At 38.9% G+C, this 20551-nt stretch overlaps 1 protein-coding gene across 2 annotated transcripts in view; it reads right to left on the bottom strand.

Moving 5' to 3' along the window:
• The window catches only part of CRIM1 (cysteine rich transmembrane BMP regulator 1), a 127686-nt gene that overhangs the window by 39478 nt on the left and 67657 nt on the right, over nucleotides 1-20551 (bottom strand). For both annotated transcript variants that reach the window (XM_083604242.1, XM_083604243.1), the window contains 4 exons: nucleotides 14319-14561; nucleotides 12146-12266; nucleotides 7161-7282; nucleotides 309-491 (listed from right to left, as the gene is read on the bottom strand). In XM_083604242.1, coding sequence (XP_083460368.1) covers nucleotides 309-491; nucleotides 7161-7282; nucleotides 12146-12266; nucleotides 14319-14561 — 669 coding nt within the window. The remainder of the gene's footprint in view (nucleotides 1-308; nucleotides 492-7160; nucleotides 7283-12145; nucleotides 12267-14318; nucleotides 14562-20551) is intronic.

Raw genomic sequence — 20551 nt, 5'->3', positions numbered from 1 at the left:
CTCTGGTTTGCTTACTGGGCTCTAGAGGTTTCACAAGATCTCAGATGGTCCTGTGAGATCTCATGAGACCTTCCCAGTGCTCAGTAAGCAAGCCTGGGAGCTTTCAAACTCTTCCCCTTGCATGCATTTAATTTGTGCAATCGCAGTTGGCTGGCCACCAAACATGTAAAGCTGTCATTGCTGAAGTTAAATGCATCCAAGTTGTGAGTCGACTGTACTTTTAAATCAAATTCAAAGAGCACCAGAGCAATAATAATAATAATAATAATAATAATAATAATAATAATAATAATAATAATAATAATTACCTTCACATACTGGACAGCATTCTCCTTCTGGTACATAGTATCTGTCACAATGTAGCTCACCACACTGTGCCGAGAAACAAATAGACACACCACCTTGGCATCGACAAAACCGGCAGGCATCCATTCGAAACATATCTCCATCATAATATTCCACACTATTAAATATACAAGCTGGCTTCACTTCTGAAAATAGCAACAACAACAACAAAATAACTTTTCATGAAGGTGCTTGGCTATAAAAAGCATAGTGACTTAACTCATGAAATTCTCAGATATATGATTATCTACTCCTTGGTAAAAAAAATAAATCTGGATTTTTGTTTCTGAAATGTTTCACGGTTTACTTAATATATACCAGGCTGAAAGTGCCTCAGCTGAAATTGCTCCTACTTGTGAAAGCTGGGGAACATGATTTTTGCTAATCCTACCTTCACCTACTGTAGTCCTCCATGATACATCCTATTTTGTTCTGGAGGGTCCCCTAACATTCAGGAACGCTTTTCAGGAGGGACTTAAGCTTGGAAGGTATTTTTTTTCTGGATGGCAGCTGCATATTATAGGGCATGTTCTACATCTACAATTATAAAAAAGAATGATAGTGACAGAAGAACTACTGGTGTACTCCAGCTACTCCATCCATCTATCAAGGAAAGAGCCACTTATTTTGAACTTAGCCTCAGCTTCATCACACCTGGGCTAGGCCTTTTCAAAAAGTCAGAAGACATTCAGGGTGCAGAAAAAAAAAGTTCTATATACAGCCTCTTTACTGTGAGGCCGTAGGGTGATATTTAACTCTCTTGTTTTAGTTCTGCTACCAGAGTTTGCTGGTGAACACCCAGCCCATGTTTTGTTTTGTTCAATGAAATATGACTGTTGGTGTTCATTTTACATTTTATTTCAATAAAAATGTATTTTTTGAAAAATGCTCATGACTATGCTGGTTTCACAGATATAAATTTTGGATAAATTTCCTTCATTGGATCAAATGTCATGGCAAGCCCCCACATTGCACAGAATCATTTGGCAGCACTCCTGCCCTTTTATCTGAGCCCAATTTATATGCCAAAACCCATTCTACCTTTATGTACTACAAATACTCACTTATGCCAGGAAAAAGGCTCTGTTGAAACATATTGCTAATTATTGGTTGATAATTAACTACCCTAATTTTTATTTTATTTTTTATCAGTTATCCTGGAAACATTCATATTCAAGAGTGGCACATGAAAATGAATAATTTTACCGATTCATCTCATGGATAAATTGCCTAAGAATTTTTAAATATTGTCTATTCTTAATGGAAGCTAACATACCACAGCGGCTTCAGGCCAAATTAGATGCAACATGAAACACCTGCTTTAATGTTGCATGTATACCTTTACAATTGCAAATAGCAGCACCAGGGGCCCCAATCAGGAAGTGAGGGAGGAGCCTTTTCCTGTGCCTGCACTGTAGCCCTGACAAAAAAAAATGCCCTTTTGAATTTATTTACATTGGGAAGGCAGCTCCCACTTAGCCCAACAGGAAATTCCCTCTTAATGAAAATTTGTTGTGACTCTGACCCAGGGGAAGCATTAAGCTCTCCCTCCCTGTTGTGGTCCAATCCTAATTGGGGGATTCAGTGACTGCTATTTACGGTTTAAAAAGGGCACATGGACATTAAACAACATTAAACCACAGAATGTGTAGTGACACAGACGTCTCCAATTCAAGGTGGCTTTGGGCTAGCAACACACTCTTTCAGCCTTAGCTTCTTTACTGGCAATAAAGGGAAAAATAACATGGATCGATCTCACAGAGTTGTTGCAAGTACTACTGTGATAATGTATACCTAGCACTTTGAAGACACTAAGGTGGAATCTACTCACATATTAAAAACATTCTGAAAATGCTTTTTTAAAAGTGTTTTTAAAAATACGCTGAATTTTCCATTAGGCTCACCATTGCCATCTATTGTCACATTGTATATTGCACTTAAAACGTTTTATTTGCAGCTGTATAGCTGAGTCCTAAGATTCTGTATGGAGTCAGACCATTGGTCTAACTTGGCACTTACACCGACTGGCAATGGCTCTCTAGATTTCAGACTAGTATTGAACCTAGCATTTTCTGCATGCAAATCATGCAGTCTATCACTCTGATTACATTAACAACAAACCACAACCTCTATTCACTCGGTTAACAGAAAGGTAGCTGATATATAGCTAAATGTTAAGGGTATTGGGGTGTGACAAATAGTCCTTTGTCTCACAGCCTATCAATTTAGAATGCCTCATAATGCATAATCTTAATGATTTCAGAAGAGTCAATGTTTGCAGTGAAACATCAGTGCACCTTCTTACAACTTCTACACTACACTGCTGCCTGTGCCCCTTTCTGCTCAAGCAAACCCCAGATGTACCTGGAGCTTAGGAACTGTAGGTGGATCAAAGCAGTCCAAGCATCTCTGGGTCAGGAGTTACATACCTATGTTGTCTGGCAATTCTGTCTGTCCACTGGACTATCCTGGCTTTCATATATGCCTGGGGTTTCTTAGGGTTTAGCTATCTGTACTGACACTGAAGGGAGTTATTTCAGTGCAATGAACAGAAACAGAAAATATTTGATGGTACACTATTGGATTAATTAACAGAAACTGCACTACATCTGGAAAGTTACTGGAACTCAGAGAATGTTTTTAAAAGGCGATTAAGGTCTGTTAAGAGCAAGATCATCTTACTTCAACCGTTTTAGAAGTCAGAACACATTAGGAAAACAAAACAATTGCAGACAATTTCTAAAGGTGACTGCAGCGTCTTTTGATTGCTATGAACCCTGGATGACACTTTTGTATTTAATTCAGAAGATTATCAGCAGGAAGTTCTTTTTCCTTCACTAAGCCATGTAGCACACTCGTGGGATATCTGTTGCCTAAATGTCCTACCTAACCTATCTTAAATCTGCTTTTGCGGCTATGATAATTAGTAGCTGCTAAATTCCACATAAATAATGTGTTTTATTCTGTAACACTATAGGAAGTTACCTCATACCAAGTCAGACCACTGGTCCATCTAGCTCATTACGGTCTACACTGACTGGCAGTGACTCGCCAGAGTTTCAGGCAGGAGTCCCTACCTGAGGATTGAAGGAGGGACCTTTTGTATGCAAAACAGATGCTCTACCACTTAGCTACAGTCCTTCCAATTCTGCAGGGTGAATTTCATTTTACCTGATACTACACTGCCAGCCCAAATAGTCATCATAATACTGTAATTACCGTCAGACAACTTCTTTTGTCTTTTCAAAACAGGTACCACCACCACTGGGTGAAAGCCCACATTCCCTCTTGGGTAATTTGTTCAGAGCTGCATGCTAGTGCTGGAGAGGGCCAGAACCAAGCTAGAACCTCCCGCACAATTTCTTTCAAAATCATCACCATCCCTCATTCTTTTTCTCAAGATCACCACCATCACTCCTTCTCCTAAGATCATATCCACCCTTCCCACAAGGATTGGATCAAATTGCCATCTCCTGCTCCAGCCTGGCTGCATTGATACCATCACTGAACAGCAGCAGCCAGTCCATACAAACTTGGGAGACTTTCAGGATTGCTTTCTAGATCAGAAAACATAATTACAGGTAAACTTGAGACCAGAAATCAAGCCCTACTTTGCCCTCATCTACTCTTCCCCTCACAGTGTTTCCTTCTCTGCCAGAAAACACTAGGAGAAAAATCTAGAATTGCAAAGCACCTAGGTCTCCTACAGAGTTTGCTCACTTCATTCTCTTTATCATTATTTGGAGCATGGATTTCCCTCTGACCCAGAGGTGTGTGTGTATGTGTGAAGTTTCAGGAACCACCACTATGAGGTACTCAGCTTGCTTCCCCATCTCTGGCTCTTCTATATGAAAAGATTGTTGAGGATGCTTCAGGAGCCGTTACTTCAAGGCTGCCGGTGAAGCACACTTTTTCCACTGGTAACCAGTGGGTGGGGGCAATGAGTAGGCATAGGATGGAAGGGAATGTGAGTGGGCTGTATCTGGCCAGAAGCCAGTAGATCTAAATTTAAATAAAGAACCTCTGTTATATTTATAACTTTATGACTTTGGATATAGAACCCCTAAAGGATACTGATTTTTAAACACATATTTGCACAGCAACATTCATTAAAGAGCGGTACATAGCATGAACAGAAATTTCAGGAAAAGAAAGAAAGAAAGAATAAAATAATAATCCTTAATTGAGTTTGCCTTTTAAAGGCATAACTTCACTGTTCTTAGATCTATAGCCCAGTAGCATACTATACATTTATTAGTTTGAGTTGTTATTTGTATAGTAAACATTATTTCAGCAGTGGTGCTTTTTGTAACATAATTCTTACAATGAGAGTTATTATTCTATCATATCATTTTGTTTGTGATCTTTGATGTGTTTTTTATATCAAGCAAACAAAAGATGCTTCACTAGAATACCTGCCTGGTACTTAGGAAAAGTATATTAATGTTTACTTGGTTTACATGTTATAATTACACAGCATCTCAAAGAGTAATTAAAATAGCATGTGTCCCTTTGATTTTTTTTGTTCAAAATGAACTCAAAGATATGAAATGTAAGAATATAAAGAGAGATGGCAGAAAACTTAAAAAAACTAGAGATTATAGGCCTGTTCACCCTTAACGCTAAGTCAAATCCTGGCTAAGCATGAACGAGCAAGCATGTGGGCTCTCACAGCAAAAATTGTGGCAGCTTTGCTCTCCCTTGATCCTGCTGCTACAGCCCTAAGCCATGGTTTAGTTTAGCATTACGTACATCTAAATCTGGGTTTGTATCAATATCTATTGCCCAATGTATCATTGAAGATTTTACTTACTCATCCTTTGTCTGCTAATCCAATAATATCTTTTACATTTTAGAAAGCACTTTAACATTACATTCCAACAGATCTCTCCAATTGTGATATTTGTTTCCCAAACCCTCGTTTCGTATCTTTCTTAAATACTTCATTCAAATGGTTTTAGTTTGTTTTAAACTGGTTTGTTTTTGTTCTTACCATCTGTCCCATATTTAATTAAGTTTAAACTACTATTTAATTAATCTAATACTGAGATGCACAGACTCTGAACATTTATAGTAGTTTTGTTGATACTTATTGTTTATTATTGATATTTTGGGAGCTAATGGGTCAGGTATAGCTAAACTGTGCCCCTCCAGATGTTGCTGGACTATAAGTCTCATCATCCCTGACAACTGAGCATGCTAGCTGAAGCTGATGAGAGCTGGAATTTAAAAACATTTGGAGGGTCATAGGTTAGGAATCCCAGCAGAAAGTAATGCATAACAGGTAATGCTAACATTTAGCAGTAAATCTCAGTAGTTAACTAGTAGCCCAATGCTTTCCTAATTTTGTGAGCCAGAATCCGGAGAGTTATCTGGCTCTCTCTGAGCATTCACTGGGGCTTTTCAGACCTGATACAGGGCATGAGCTACAGGTAAAGCCTTGCCGTTAATAAACATTCCATGTGCCTGGCCCATTCACTTGCTACATTAGCACAGATGCCTGGCCATCAATCAGAATAGAATAAACAAAAATAGCTTGCTTTCAGATTTCCCTAATAAGTATTTGAAAAACCATGTCACTGCAGATATGCTTTGGAAGATTTGTATTTATTTTCCACTATATTTCCACTTTTCACATTATGTGTAAATAACATGAAATTATAACTTTCAAATAAAATAATAATAATAATGCATACCACTATTAATTAACTATGCCCTCCTCGTTAGCCAGTGATGTGGCTTAATTTGTAGTTTAGCAGTTTAACTTGAAGGATACAATTCTTTCAATAATCTGTTTACAGAGAGGTGTAAAGAGGGCTGGGTTCACCCCTTGAAAAATGCTTCCCCCTCCATCTACTGAGTTGCCTGTGATGGCACCTGCAGCAGACTTTAAAAAAAATAAACATGAACTGCACATAACAGCAGGAGCAAAGGATTGTCAAGAAGATGGCTGCAAAGTGCACAGGCACCAAGAAGGGGTGCTCTTTCCTGAGTGGTTTGCAATCATCACCAGACTCGGAAAACATTGTAGCAGATCTGAGTGCTCCTTTCCATTTTCTAAACGCAATAAGCACAACATCTTATTTAAGACAGCCTTCTGTTAGCACAATAAATAGGAACATGGTATACCTTTACTGAGAGATAAAATTCTGTAATGATTTTGATCAAAAATAGGGACAAAATCTTGGAGGCAGCAGTTCATAAGATCTGAGTTGCAGAGGGCTCCACTTTCATTAAAAGCGAGCAGTCCCTCTAACTGTCCTTGTGTGGGTGCTAGAGACATGTACTCTGTATAAGTGCAATTGCCTCCTACTGCTATTCCCAGACCCTTTGCATGGCATATGCCAGGTGTAAAGTGATGTCTCAGAGAAGCATACCCAGTTCAATCTCCTGACCTCTTTTGGGATGAAGGGTAAGCATAAATCCAATGAAATAAATATTTGCATGGCTTCTGGCACATGGCTAAAACCTGTCTTTCAAGGTCATCGTCAAAGGTTCTGGTAGTGTGTTCAAGAGGTTTTAAATTAATCTATGGCTATGGACTATTTAAAATGGCTTTCGTATTGTTGTATTATATGCTTCTTTTTTCTGAAAAATAATTAACTCATAGAAGTACCCTATCATACCCAATATGCACAGACCCCTACTAAATAAGGTTAAGTTTTAATACCCTACAAGTTTTTAGTAGGAATATTGTCCTATGTAAACTTATATATAGTTTCTACTTGTGCCCCATATTGGACAACATATTTAAATTAGCCATAAACCAAACTCCTCAAAATGTTCAGTCCAAATACACTGAGAACGTAACATACCATTGACACATTCAAAGACATCACAGCACTTGCCAGGTGTTCCGTCTCCACGTGACACTATTTGGGGGATGTAGCCTGCCTCGCATTTTGGAACACCACATAAACCAGAGAGACATTCGCACCTGTAACCGAAGCATTGAAAGCTCCATAAATAAGTGAGGCAACATATGAGGGAGGGAAAGCACAAACATGGGGGGAAACAGCTGGTGATAGCAAGTTGGTTTTCTGCTGTTACATAATAAAAGACAACATGACTATTTAAAACACAACACAGCAAACAAGATTTAACACTTGTTCCAATGGACAATGCTTGGCTTTGATCTGAAGACTGGTGTTCCAAATCTTACATACATCCCAAGCAGAGGTAGGTCTGTTGAAAAGTCACTAATTCCTTAGTTCTTGATCATAAAAACCATGTATCTCACAGGGTTTTTGGGAGAATCATCAAAATAATAACGAAGGAGCATTCTATGCTACGAAACTGCTTAAATATTGCTGCTGTACTATACAGTACTAACACTATCTCTAGCAACTCATTCTCTTAACTCTGTGATGTGATTTTAATTTGAAATGGCATGGAAATGTAACATAAGGTGACATGAGTAATTAGGATCTGTATAAATATTTCAGAAGCCCAAGGACAGTGTCGCAAACTCAACCATCAACATTTAAAGTTTACTTATACAAGTCATTTCAGCCTAATTCACGGAAAGTGAACAACATCCCACCCCAGATATTTTCTGGTCATTAGTTTTTCAAACACATATGGATAATAAACCTTAAACTGTCCAAACAATCCAAAACTCTAATCTACCTACAATGAGTACTTAGGAGGTTTCTGAGATACACAAAAGATACTCCTCTTTAAAGAGGAGATGGCACTGAAGACATTTGCAAATTATTTTTTAAATCATGAAGGCTAATCCCTGAAATATCCATCCAGAGGAGAGTTGAAGTGAGAAAAGAATATGGAATCATCCTTTAAGAATAAAACATCATATACTTATGTATTAGATAGGGTAACCAATGTGGAACCCTCCCCCCATCCCTGATCACTATATTTGCTGGTTGGGGCTGATAGGAGCTGAAACCTAACAACATCTGAAGGGTACCATATTAAGTACGAGCATACTGAAAATTGCTGAAAATATATGTGGGGTAGAGGGGGACTGTTTGAAAAATGTCAGCACAGGGGAAGAGAATTTAACTATGGCAGCAGATTCCCCTCTCTCCCCCATTTAGTAGTAAAACACCGTTTTACCACCTAAATCAATCAGTATTACCTCCAATAAGACAGGGGCTTTTAACTGCTTGGCCAACTCCCAAGCAATGCAGAAAAACTAGCTTGTGTGCATCCCTGACACTCAGCGCCCCAACTTACCACTGTATACTATAATCTTATTAGGGTCCTGACCAATTCAGGGTCAGAAGAAAGGTGCTTGCTCTATTCCTAATTAATCTATAACCCCCTCTCCCAAACAGTTTAAAGTAACCTGTATTGAGATTAAGATAGGGTTGATAAATCTGTGCCATGGGGCCCAAACTCTTCCCACACAGCATAGGATGGTATCTCTAACCACACTGTCATGTTTAAGATTATTATTTGCATTTGCTAGTTGCTTTATACAAGAGAAATATCTCACAGCGAGTTTATTTTTATTTATAAAAATATGTATATAAAGCAGCAACCGTTTTGCACAGAAATTCCATTCCTTGCCCATGTGCACATTGGTGGAGTGTGCCTAAGCCCGTTCCACCCTCTTCTGTCCTCTTCTGGGTCAAAAAGGACCTATGGTTTGGCAGCCACACGTCAACTGGACAAAATGGTCCCTGCCTGTATTGCTATATCACAAAAAATATCAGAGTGGTTTACAATAGAAGCTCTTGAAAATCCCTCACTGGTTTTCGAGCAGTCACAAAGACTACAAATCCCAATAGTTTCGAGGCAAACAATGGTCACCCATCGCTTCATATAGTCTCTCTCACAATATGCTCATACTGAACAAAATTAGCACTTTTTTTTAAAAAAAGAGAGATTAGTTAGTTATGTCAAAAGTGGGGAGGGTGGCAAATCAGATTTCATTACTCAATGTTGTATTATCCGGAATGTTTATTGCTTTATTTGTTCTATGTTTTTACTGGTTGCTAATCAACAAGGGTGAATTTGTATTTGGGCTTAGAAGATCAAATCACTAAGTATACAGGAACATTCTACAGAATAACATTTTGTATTTATTATTAACTTAGAGAACGCATGAAAATAATATTTATGAATGTCTTACATTTCTGCCCCACCTTCATGGGTATTATTATTACAGTTCCCTATTCAGGCAATGAGCAGATCTAGAATTGCTTAGCTTCAGCAAGGTGTTGGTCTCCTGTGCCTTCAGACCATAATATAGTTAGATTTAAGAAAATAAAAAAATTGAAAAGCTCTCCACAAGTCCTGTGAGTAATTTTTAATTCTTTCAGTGCCAGCTTTTGTCAGGCTAATGGGTAATAATATGTGTGACCTCTGTAGTACAGTGGAGCTATTTTGATGAGATTAAACTAATTAGTATATTGTGTTTTTTATTCATTTTTGGGTGTGTTTTAAATCTTGTTATCTGCTCTGAGATCTTTTGATGAAGGCTGGAATTCAATTGCTAAAATAAATAAATTGAACCACATCTAACTTGTTAAGTATAATCAAATATAATATTTTTTTTATCAAAATAGGTCAAGAACAAAAGCACCAAGTGATCTACAAGATATAACCTAAATATATATCGGACAGACAAATAGATTAGCAGGGGCAGAATAAGGATTTTTTAAATGTTGTCTCCCCTTTCTATGGAAAGAATGTTTTCCCTTATCTGCCACTTATGACATCTAAGGAATACTGAAGAGCAGAGTGTACTCTCTCTTCCCACAGCCATTTGAGAGAAGGATGGGAGCAACAAGCCTGGAACCTACCCTGGCAGACTACTTAAAATCAAGCAGTCACTGAGGTGCAATGTCACCAAAACGGCTCACCCCTTTTGGCGAGAGTAGGGCTGGGATGTGTAACCATGGGTAAATCATCTCACCAAGCCTAGCACACAGAAAAAATAAAATGAACAACAACTGTTCTTAATAATTGTCAGAAGGATTTTTGTTGGCAGGATGGAAGAATCCTTTAGGCCTGATTATTGTGACTATACAGATACTGTAACGATAGAGGAATTGTTTTGCGGTGTTTTTGCTTTTTCAGCATAAATCTAACACTACTACTAATTACTTAGCTGGTTAGCTAGGACTATACAGAAAAAGGAAGGATAAAATGAATATACACTTTATACTAAGAAGAAATGGAAGCACCATGTATGATAAGACTCTGGATGTTGAGTACTAATAATTTTCTCCTGTTTTCATAAATGGCTAGGAAGCAAGAGTGATTATTAAAGAAGCTAAAAACTTCTATCAGCAATCATTAGTATATGCTTAACACACAGCTCACTTAAGAATTGGGAACCTAACAAAAAGAAGCAGTAGAGAAGTGAATGTGATAATCAAAACAAGTAAGTGCAGATTAAAGATTGGAATAAACTCACAGAAATGCAATGAGGAAGAAGATTAAAATAACCACTTAAGTCAGCTGACATAAAATGCAATATTTTCTATGCATCAGTTTTGGCTATGGATAAGCATGCATTTTGTACTAGGACTTCTGAATGCATTACCATCGGTAGTTAACCAAAAACTGTTACTTATAGTTATAAGAATGAAAGTAATTATTCTGGATTGAGGAGTATATGAAATTCTACTGCAACATTAAAACTGTAAGACAGCTTTAAAACTATTTCAGAGAACAAATTTCCTGTCCTGCTGTCACTCTTTCCACAACTAAATGATTATACTGTTTGAAATCAAGATACGTAAGAATGTTTAAGAACAAGACAGCAATCAATGTTAGATATCCAGTGAAATGTATGGACATTTGCAGTCCCGGTGTCACTAGTTCCTAAATACTACACAGCAGAATAATTTTTAAACTCATTTACTGTTATATTTTGTGCTGTTTTTAGACTCTCATCTTGCCACATCAGGTAATTTCTTGGACCAGGGAATTATCTACAGTGGGATTAGATTCCAGATCCTCAGCACGTGATGGTTCTTTGTTGCTGAACACATGACAGGAATGGTAGTATTTGGATAGGATATGTGGAACCGTTGGGGAGCAGTTGCTGGGAAACTCTCAGGATCTGCTTCATCTTACAATATCAAGTTAGAGAATCCAGAAATGCCCTATAGTTCATATATACCACATTACTGTAGTCAAGACTTGAGGTTAGGTCATAAATTATTGTTGCAAGATTGAATCTGAAAAAGATGTACAGCTTCTTACCAGGAGGCCTTTATTGGTACCATCATATCCCAAGATTCAGGGTCATCCTCTATGCACCCAAGTTTAATCTTATATTTCTATATAACCAAATACATTAAGAAAAAGCTACATGACATTAAGGTCTCTCCTTGTGTTTGGAAATAAAACTGTAGGACATCTAGTTCTCTCCTTGTGTTGTTCCAATCTATAAAATACGCTATTTCTGTACAGCCTTTCTAAATAAGTTACTAAGTTAAGGCTAATAAAAACATGAGAACTGCAAGCTAAAATTACTCCTATTTTATTTTTACATGAATGAGAAACACGTCAATTCCCCCCTAAAGATTTTAGTTAAAGAAAAGATTTAGTCACTAATTCTTCTCATAGATCTTATTTCAGAAGTCAAAGCAGTTACTAATTCCATTTTAGTCATGGACACTTTCACACAGCAATTGCTCAACATACACCTCCCAAATCTTCAATAGGAATTCAACTGAGAAAAAGCTGTTATGCAAAATCATCTAGAGCAACAGTGATGCTCAGTACTCCTTTGCTACTTGTATCACAACTGCTTTGAGTTCTTAAGTAGAAACCTTAAACGCAGTGACTGTTAAAGTCTTGTATCAAATGTATAACAAACCTGGTAGGGAGAGTACAACATCCATCAGCTGTCAGCCTGACTTGAGTTTCATAGCTATCCAAGGGGCAAGCAACTTGCTGGACAGGAGGACATTCTACTGTGCTACAGTCTATGCTGAACACTGTTGGGAGAAAAATATATTTAAAAATTGATTAGAACTCGTATTGCTTTAGAAAAAATGACAATAAAGAGTCCAATTATTTCACAGGGTACCTGAAGTAGTGTCTCCTTCCACTTATATATGCCCAGAATAAATAAAGCAATCCTCTGAGACCCTCTTCCAGGTGCCCTTGCCAAATGAGGTGAAGCAGACAGCTACTAAACGGAGGGCCTATTCAAAGATGGCATCTTAAGTTACAGAACGCCCTCCGCAGAGATGCTCACCTGGCACCTACACTTAAGTCCTTTTGTCACCAGGTGAATACTCAGGCTTTTTAGAAATGTTTTAGTATTTCTTAGATATTTTACACTACTGCTATTCTCTGCTTGTTTTTGGACCTGTATTGTGCTTTTTAATTCTCTTTTAGATTTCATATATTGTTCTATCTTGTGGTTTTAATGTTCACTGTAAACTACCCAAAGAACTTTGGTTATTGAGCAGTGTATAAGGAATAAATAGATAGATACATAGAATAATATGGTACAAAGGTCACTGAACTCCAACCATAATACCTCAACACCAGCTTCTGGATGATTGCAAATGCAGACAAGGACATATGCGAACTAACAGTCCCCAAACCTAAATTGTCAAAGGTTTAATTCACAGCACCTTCACATATCAAGTAGGTGGAGAGGGTAATTATGCCTGCTTCCATGCATTAATATAACATCTAAGTCTGATATTTGCATATTAACTCCAAAGCAAGTACAACTGATATGTACAATCTTTAAACCTCATTTTGAGTCGTGTTCACATTTCTGGAATACATGCATTGGAATTAAGAAGAGAGCGTATGTTGTCTTTGTATAATATGCCAAAACATCGAGGCAAGACATGCTCATAGGTGGAGCAGCTCCCAACCATTCTGGCCAAAAATGGTGACCATAAATTTTATCCTGGAGACAAGAGGCATTATAACATTAATTTTATTATTTCAAAATGGAATGCTGTTAACTGACTTGCCAACCAGCAGTATACAATTTATAAATGGCAACTCAGTTGCCAGAAGACTTGGGAGCAGCCATTTCTGGCACAGTAGGCTAGGTGCTTTGCAGAGGCTGCACTGGCATTGCAGAACTTACTAGTAGTTCTCCCTCATGATGGCTAGATATCCAATCCACTTTTAGTCAGCAGCCAGCCATCACACCCACTGGCTGTTCCAAGTGAAACACAACCAATGCAGCCAGCATGCCGTGTTCATTTGCGACAGCTGAATTAGTGACAGCAGCAGTGTAGAAAGCAAAGGGACAGGACAGAATTTCAGTGATCCACAATGGTAAATTTCCATTTTTTGTGTGTGCATAGCAGAGAGGTGGGCTGTCTGTGTCATATCCTTTATCAATGAAGGAGGTTGTGCCATGTTTTCCAGTATGTGTTTTGGTATTGCAATCACCATCTAGACAGATTCAGTCCCTTTGAAGTCAGCTGGATTTGCCCTTGAGAACACTTGATTTCAATCAGTCTTGGAATGTCCCTTATTTTTATGAGTAAACCACCAATAAAAGGGAAGGTGCAGGATGGTCTGTCTCTACATCTTGTACTCTAAATGGTCAACTTGATCTCTGTGCTTTCAATTACTAGAGGAGATGCTATTCTGTCAGACAAAAGAAACCACAGATCATAATATAGTTATAGTCTAGCTTTTATCATGCATTGCTTTCCACCAAATGGTTTTATCATCATCTGTGAGCACTAACTGCCACTGGACTGAAAGCTTGCATATGATTATCAAACAATTACATTATCTAGCTTGATAACACAAGGAGTCAGGGAAATTAGCACCTGCCACACATTTCTTTGCATATATGTTATTCCATCAGTGTTCCTGTTTCAAATAGCTTGTAAGATAGGAAAGAGTTTGGCTGGAGTGAAATTTTATCTGATAGTGCAGTGATAGAGACAGTGACAGGAAAAGAGACACACGAAGGAGTTCATTTTCGATAGTCAGCTCTAGGTTAATATGCATAAACACTAAGGTAACTGGGCTGGGGGGGGGGTAAAGGTACACATTACCTGGTTTACATTCATAGAAGTCACAGCATTCCCCCGGCTTGCCTGATGCTTTAGAAACCAATATATTCAAATAGCCTGGTTGGCAAACTTTCCTCAAGCACCCTGTAGGGTTGCACACGCAGCGGCTAGGTAGAGGGCAGCATTCACCAGGTGGCGCATACCCTTCAATCAAAATAGAATCTTCTGGACAGCGAGGAGAAAACTGTACTTCACAACGGGCCTTGGAGCAGTCAGGCTTTTCTTCTGAAAACAAGACAGTGTGTGGATGTCAGTAATATGTTGTCCTGTTAATTTAAAGCTTTGGACATTCATACCATACAGAAGAGGTATCGCTAGAAACTGTGTTGATGGAGCTATGTCCATTCCCCCAAAAGGGATGTCAGCTGTTTTTGCCAAAATCTGCGATTGCAGGAAGCAGAAAGATGGACAAAGAGACCCATAACACCTTAAAGCAGAGCTTTCCAAACTTTTCATGTTGGTGACACACTTTTTAGACATACATTTCACAACACAGTAATTCAGTTTTACTAGCAAACTGGAGGTTAAACTAACCCCTTTCCAGCCCTGGGAGGAGCACGGGGAGCGTTTGCATGATACACCTACACACTGAAGCCAACAAACTAATGTGTCGCGATACAGAAGTTTGGAAAGCTCTGCCTTAAAAATTAAATTAAAGAAGAAAGACTTTTACTGCCAAGTATTTGTTTCATCATAGGCATGAAGTACACAGCAGGCACACATTTTCATCATTCTAAGTTTTTTACTCAGGCACGCATGTACACATACACAAAAATGCTGGTACAAGAACACTGATTATGGTAGCTTTACACGGGGGGCGGGGATAATAACCCTCCTGGCAGATTTACCATTCTAAGACATCACTGGTATCAATCACTGAAACCTAGGCATGCCTGAAAAGCAGGGGCAGCCCACCCCCTTTTGCCACCTAAGGCAAAAGCGGAAATATTTTGCTCCCTGCCATACTGCCCACTTCCACTGTCACTGTATTTCCCCCATCTCTCTGAACTTGGAGATGAGCAGCAGCGCTGTGCGCAGGAACACCTGGCTCTTGCTAAACTCCTCCCCTTGGCTCTTACTGAGGCACTCCTCAAAGCATTGTCACTTGTCTTTTCTGCCCCAGAGATGAGGAAGATAGATGGCAATGCTACACGCCAGAATGCTTCCCTCTCACCAGTGAGAAGGGAGTGCTTTGTTACTGGAGGCAGTAGGGCAGATGGGGCACTGACTCTTGTGCTTCCACCACTTGAGGTAAGTTGTTTCTCCTCACCCCACTGGTGGGCTGGCTCTGCTGAAAAGTGATCAAACTGTATATGCCACAATATACCATAAATATTAAAATCCTATAGATAACCATTGGAAGTATAGGGTGCTAACAGAGGGATAACCTCTGGAGTGGAAATGTTGTGTTCCTTCTGGGGTAAACTGTCCACCTTTGGTTCCCAACCTCCACACTTGTGGAGTTCTCACCTGTGGCTCCAAGAAGCTTCTAGAAGCCCCAGAAATGGCTTCAACTGGCTGGCTAAACCAGATGAGGGTACCCAAGGACAAGACCAATAGTAGGTCCAATGATCAAGAAGGCAGTTTCTGCACATGCTGTAGAGGGAAGTGAGGGGTAGATGGAGCTCATCAAGCTGGGAAGATAGCCCATCTAACAGAAGGAAATCTCTGATTCTAAACGTCCCCTGCCTTGTGGGATATCTTTGGGAGAAAAAAAGGCTGAGGAGTAAACCTACACAAATCTGGAGTGGAGTCCCTAAGATGGTTGGATGGCACTTTGTATGCCTCCTTCTAGCAACTCCTTCCTAGCAGCCAAGCTGGTGCCAGACGTATTGCTCTACTTTCCTTTGGACCACATCATGAGGCAGAGAGGGAGGTCTTGTCGTCTGGGCAGCCCAGGACCACCATAAACTTTGTCCAGGCTTCTGCCCTGGAGAGGTCACTTCAGTACTGCTAATGCAGCAGCTTGACGTCACGGCCGGAAACACACTTCATTGTCTCGAGATAGACGAATGGCAACACTGGATAACCATTACCTTATGTAAAAAGATAACCACTTGTACCCCTTATAAAGCTTTTATGTAATCGAATTTGTCAATGAACTGGGTACAGCCTTAAGTTTAGGAGACAGAAGTAAAATAAATTTTAGGGATTAGGTGCTTAGGTATAATGAATTTATGGTCAAGGACACAATGTCCACTTAATCTGACTTGTTCTCCTATCATTTCTGGGTATACTCATTTTCTTCAGTACTAACATATAGAGCTGTGTTGATTATACATGCTGTGAGAGTATGCATGGTATAAAATATCAGTAGTATGGCTCACGCTATCACATCAAGAAACTGTGTTGTTGGAGTATATGAAAAGTATAGCTGGTTATACTGGTGTCCTTCTGGAGAAACCTAATGCTAATGGATGATCAGACTGGATGAGTATAAGCAAACACTAGCATCTTTCCTCAAGAACTGTCTGCAGTTTTTTGCTTTATTCCCAGAAGCTCCATGTGTGGTACTTTCTGCTTTTATTTCTGTTCAACCCCATCTGACATTTACTTCCCCATCTTTACAGTCTCTAGGCTAGGAGTGCCTTTTTACAGGTCCAGTTGGTACTCAAGCTATGATCTCTTTCAGTAAGAAGTGACATGGCCACTTTGGTAATTTCCAATTGGGTTGTTGTGGCGTGCTGTAAGTGCAGCTGCCCTTGAAGAAAGAAACTTTAATTGGTCTAAAATGCAGTGGCCAGATTACTGGCTGGGATTCCAATTAGGTAACATATAAACCCATATAAACAGTTGCACCGGTTGCCAGATCATTTAGGAGCCCAATTCAAGGTGACATTATTGACTAAAGCCGTTAACAACCAGAGACCCAAATACTGAAACACTGCCCTACCCTTCCATCCTACCTGAACCCCTTAACATAGGGGTCAGCAACCTTTTTCAGCTGTGGGCCGGTCCACCATCCCTCAGACCATGTGGTGGGCCGGACTATATTCGGGGGGGGGGGGGAGATGAACCAATTCCTATGCCCCACAAATAACCCAGAGATGCATTTTAAATTAAATCACACATTCTACTAATGTAAAAACACCAGGCAGGCCCCACAAATAATCCAGAGATACATTTTACATAAAAGGACACATTCTACTCATGTAAAAACATGCTGATTCTCAGACCATCTGCGGGCCGGATTGAGAAGGCAATTGGGCCGGATCCAGCCCACGGGCCTTAGGTTGCCTACCCGCCTTAAAATTTTCCATGTAAGCAGGTTTCAAGATAATATATCACATATTTAATAGAACAACATAGTGATCTCTTTTTCATGCATAACTGAGAGGCATACAAAGATTAGAGGAAATCTTTTCTTAAGAACTCCTTTGATTTTCATGGGATGTAACAATGTGGCCATTATATTTTTCAAATTACATTTTTATGTTCAAATTAAGCTTTATATTTTCAATGAATTTTACAGGACCACACAATCCATATTGTTAGTAAATCAACAATTTCACATTTCTTCACCAAGAATGCCATAGGGTTCAAGTAACTTGTTACTTTCTAATTTGTAAATTAATTGTTATTCCTCTTCATCTGACATAGTTCTTCAGATATATTCCTGAATGCAGTGGTTTAGGTCACTTTTGTGATTTAAAAATCTTAATTATGCATTTATAGTGTAAGCTGACTTTACATTTACTGTATAGTGTAAGATGCTGAGCACTGAATGCAGAAACGAAGGGTATAAGCTATGTGAATAGTGAGTAAGTATTGCAAATATTGCCCTAGTTGCCTGCTTCTAGCCTTTAAATCAGGTGTATTTGTTAGTTTTCAAATCTGTAGCAATCCACTCCTCAAAGTCTTCACCCATTTATTATTTTATTCAGTTTATATTCCACACTTCCTCCAAATGGAGCACAGGCTAACAATTTAAAAGTGATTCGGCAGAGGTTCTTAATTATTTCTTGAGCAAGACTTCTCTTTTAAAGAAGATTTCTCACCTATTTAGACCCTGACTCTTTAAGTACAATGGGTTAGTTTTGGCCTTGTCCATATACACCCTGGGATATCAGATCATTATTCTATGTTTAAATACTATCTAAGCTTCCATAAACTGAACCACCCACATTACCATTTTATTGTTCAACATTCTAATCCTCACATTTGTTATAAATGGCCCTTTTGAAATTTAATATACCGGTAATGGTTTTGAACTTTCTGGCCATTTTCCATTCCATTATTATATACTGAGGTTAGTTGTGCTGCAATCATTAATTTAAAGCAGTTTGACTTGACTTGCTTCTTGTAGTAGAGAAGCACCATTTTGGATTAAATCAATGATCCCTCTCTCATTTCTATGTTAGAGCACCTTAAGCACATATTTAACTCCCAGAGGTTCAGAAATCTAAAATGTTTGAAAAATGTAGTGGGTTGAGGGAGCAGAGATACAAAAAAGCAGAAACTGACATTTGCAAAAGTTTATTCTAATTGGTTTACAATAATCCAGCTCATCTCAATCTTCCAATGCTCAGGGTTTCTGTGTACCTAAAGTAACATATATCTCTGAAAAATTTATTCTCCCTAATTCCAGATTTGTAGGGTAACATAGAAATAGCTTAAGAACAGTTCTGAAGAAGTATTTCAGTGCAATACTACAAGATCTGAGCATTTTCTACAGGATCCTTCCTGTAGGATTCCATTCTTTTCCTCCCTCCTATAGTGCTGAATTTGGAACATGCACTTAAAAGCTGGATCATTTTGGAAAACCAAAATGATTTAAATGCCATGAGTGCCTTCCCTATGATGAAAGGAATTTGGGGCTTTTATAGTTTTGGAGGGGAAGAACATTGGGGAGATGAGATGCTGAGATGCAGTGAATTCCATTTGTGGGTGGGGCATAGCAGGAGTGTGCACCCGCTTTGGATGTAACCTAATAATGAACTGGATTGATTTGGGAGGTATTCACTCTAAAGAAAAACAGGTCTTGTCTGAGTTCAGTGGGCTGCTCACAGAATTTCAATCCTGTTTTAGGTCTCTTTCTTTCTGGCCAAAAGTGGTAAATTTCTCAACCTCCCCTCAAGCTGCCCATAAAAGGGAAATGCCAGGCAGCGGGGAGGGTGGCATCTTTTGTGACTGAAAGCTGTAGCTTTTGACCAGGGCTCTACAATCACAACACTTTTGGAGGGAACGTTTCCTTAATGCAAGGGTCAGAAATTTGTGGCCTTCCCAGTGTTCAGACTCTTTAACTCCCATCAGTTCCAGTCAGCACAGTCGATTGTCTGGGATGATGCAAGTTTGACCCCAGCAACAACAAGAGGACCATAGTTCTCTGCCCCTGAATTAACATATTAGAAGTTATTTCAGTGTTCTTTTGCAAGTTGAAGTTGCAAGTTCATTACAGCATATGCTTTCATGAACTGATGCCCACTTCCTCAAATGCTTCCTCAAATAAATGTGTTAGTCTTTAAGGCACCAAAAGGTTCTGGTTTCTTTGCTGCAGAAGATAAAGCACACCTAATCTTCTGGAGGAGAAATCAGGTTGACTCTGCTAGGAAGGACAACACTGAAGAGCTATGGAGTGGTGGTTGTATTTTGTTATTCATATACAGACAATAAGAAAAGCAATTGTCAACTTAACCCCAATACCATTCCGCGATAGGAAAACCACTACAACTTACCTGTTCTAGAAAAGCTCAGTTATTTGAAGGACTCCCATACCATTGCTGAATGGATGCTTTAGGTTGTTTTTATTTTTATGTTTTATATTTCATCAAAACTTTTGCTAACTAATGTTCTAAGTCAATATTTTGGATGTGTCATCCACGTGCTCTTTGTTGGGTCTTATGTGCAAGATATGACTGACCATTTTGTTTATAGTGAAATAATAATTTTTTTAAAAAAAATCCTGACCAATCCCTTTCTAAAATCCAAGCCCTTCTATCCCAATTATTTACTCTTGTTGTTGCATTTTGGTTTCTGCCTGGTATGTCAGTTATTAGTTAAGGCCAGAGGTCAGCAAACTTTTCCAGCAGGGGGCCAGCCCACTGTCCCTCAGACCTTGTGGGGGACTGGACTGTATGGGGGAGGGAGAGATGAATGAATTCCTGTGCCTCACAAATAACCCAGAGATGCATTTTAAATACAAGCACACATTCTACGCATGTAAAAACACCAGGCAGGCCCCACAAATAACCCAGAGATACATTTTAAATAAAATG

The sequence above is a fragment of the Podarcis filfolensis genome (assembly GCF_964270895.1).
Source record: "Podarcis filfolensis genome assembly, chromosome: 3".
Classification (NCBI taxonomy): Eukaryota; Metazoa; Chordata; class Lepidosauria; order Squamata; family Lacertidae; genus Podarcis; species Podarcis filfolensis.
The sequence above is the reverse complement of the archived record's forward strand: the minus strand, read 5'-3'. Positions and strand labels throughout refer to the sequence as shown.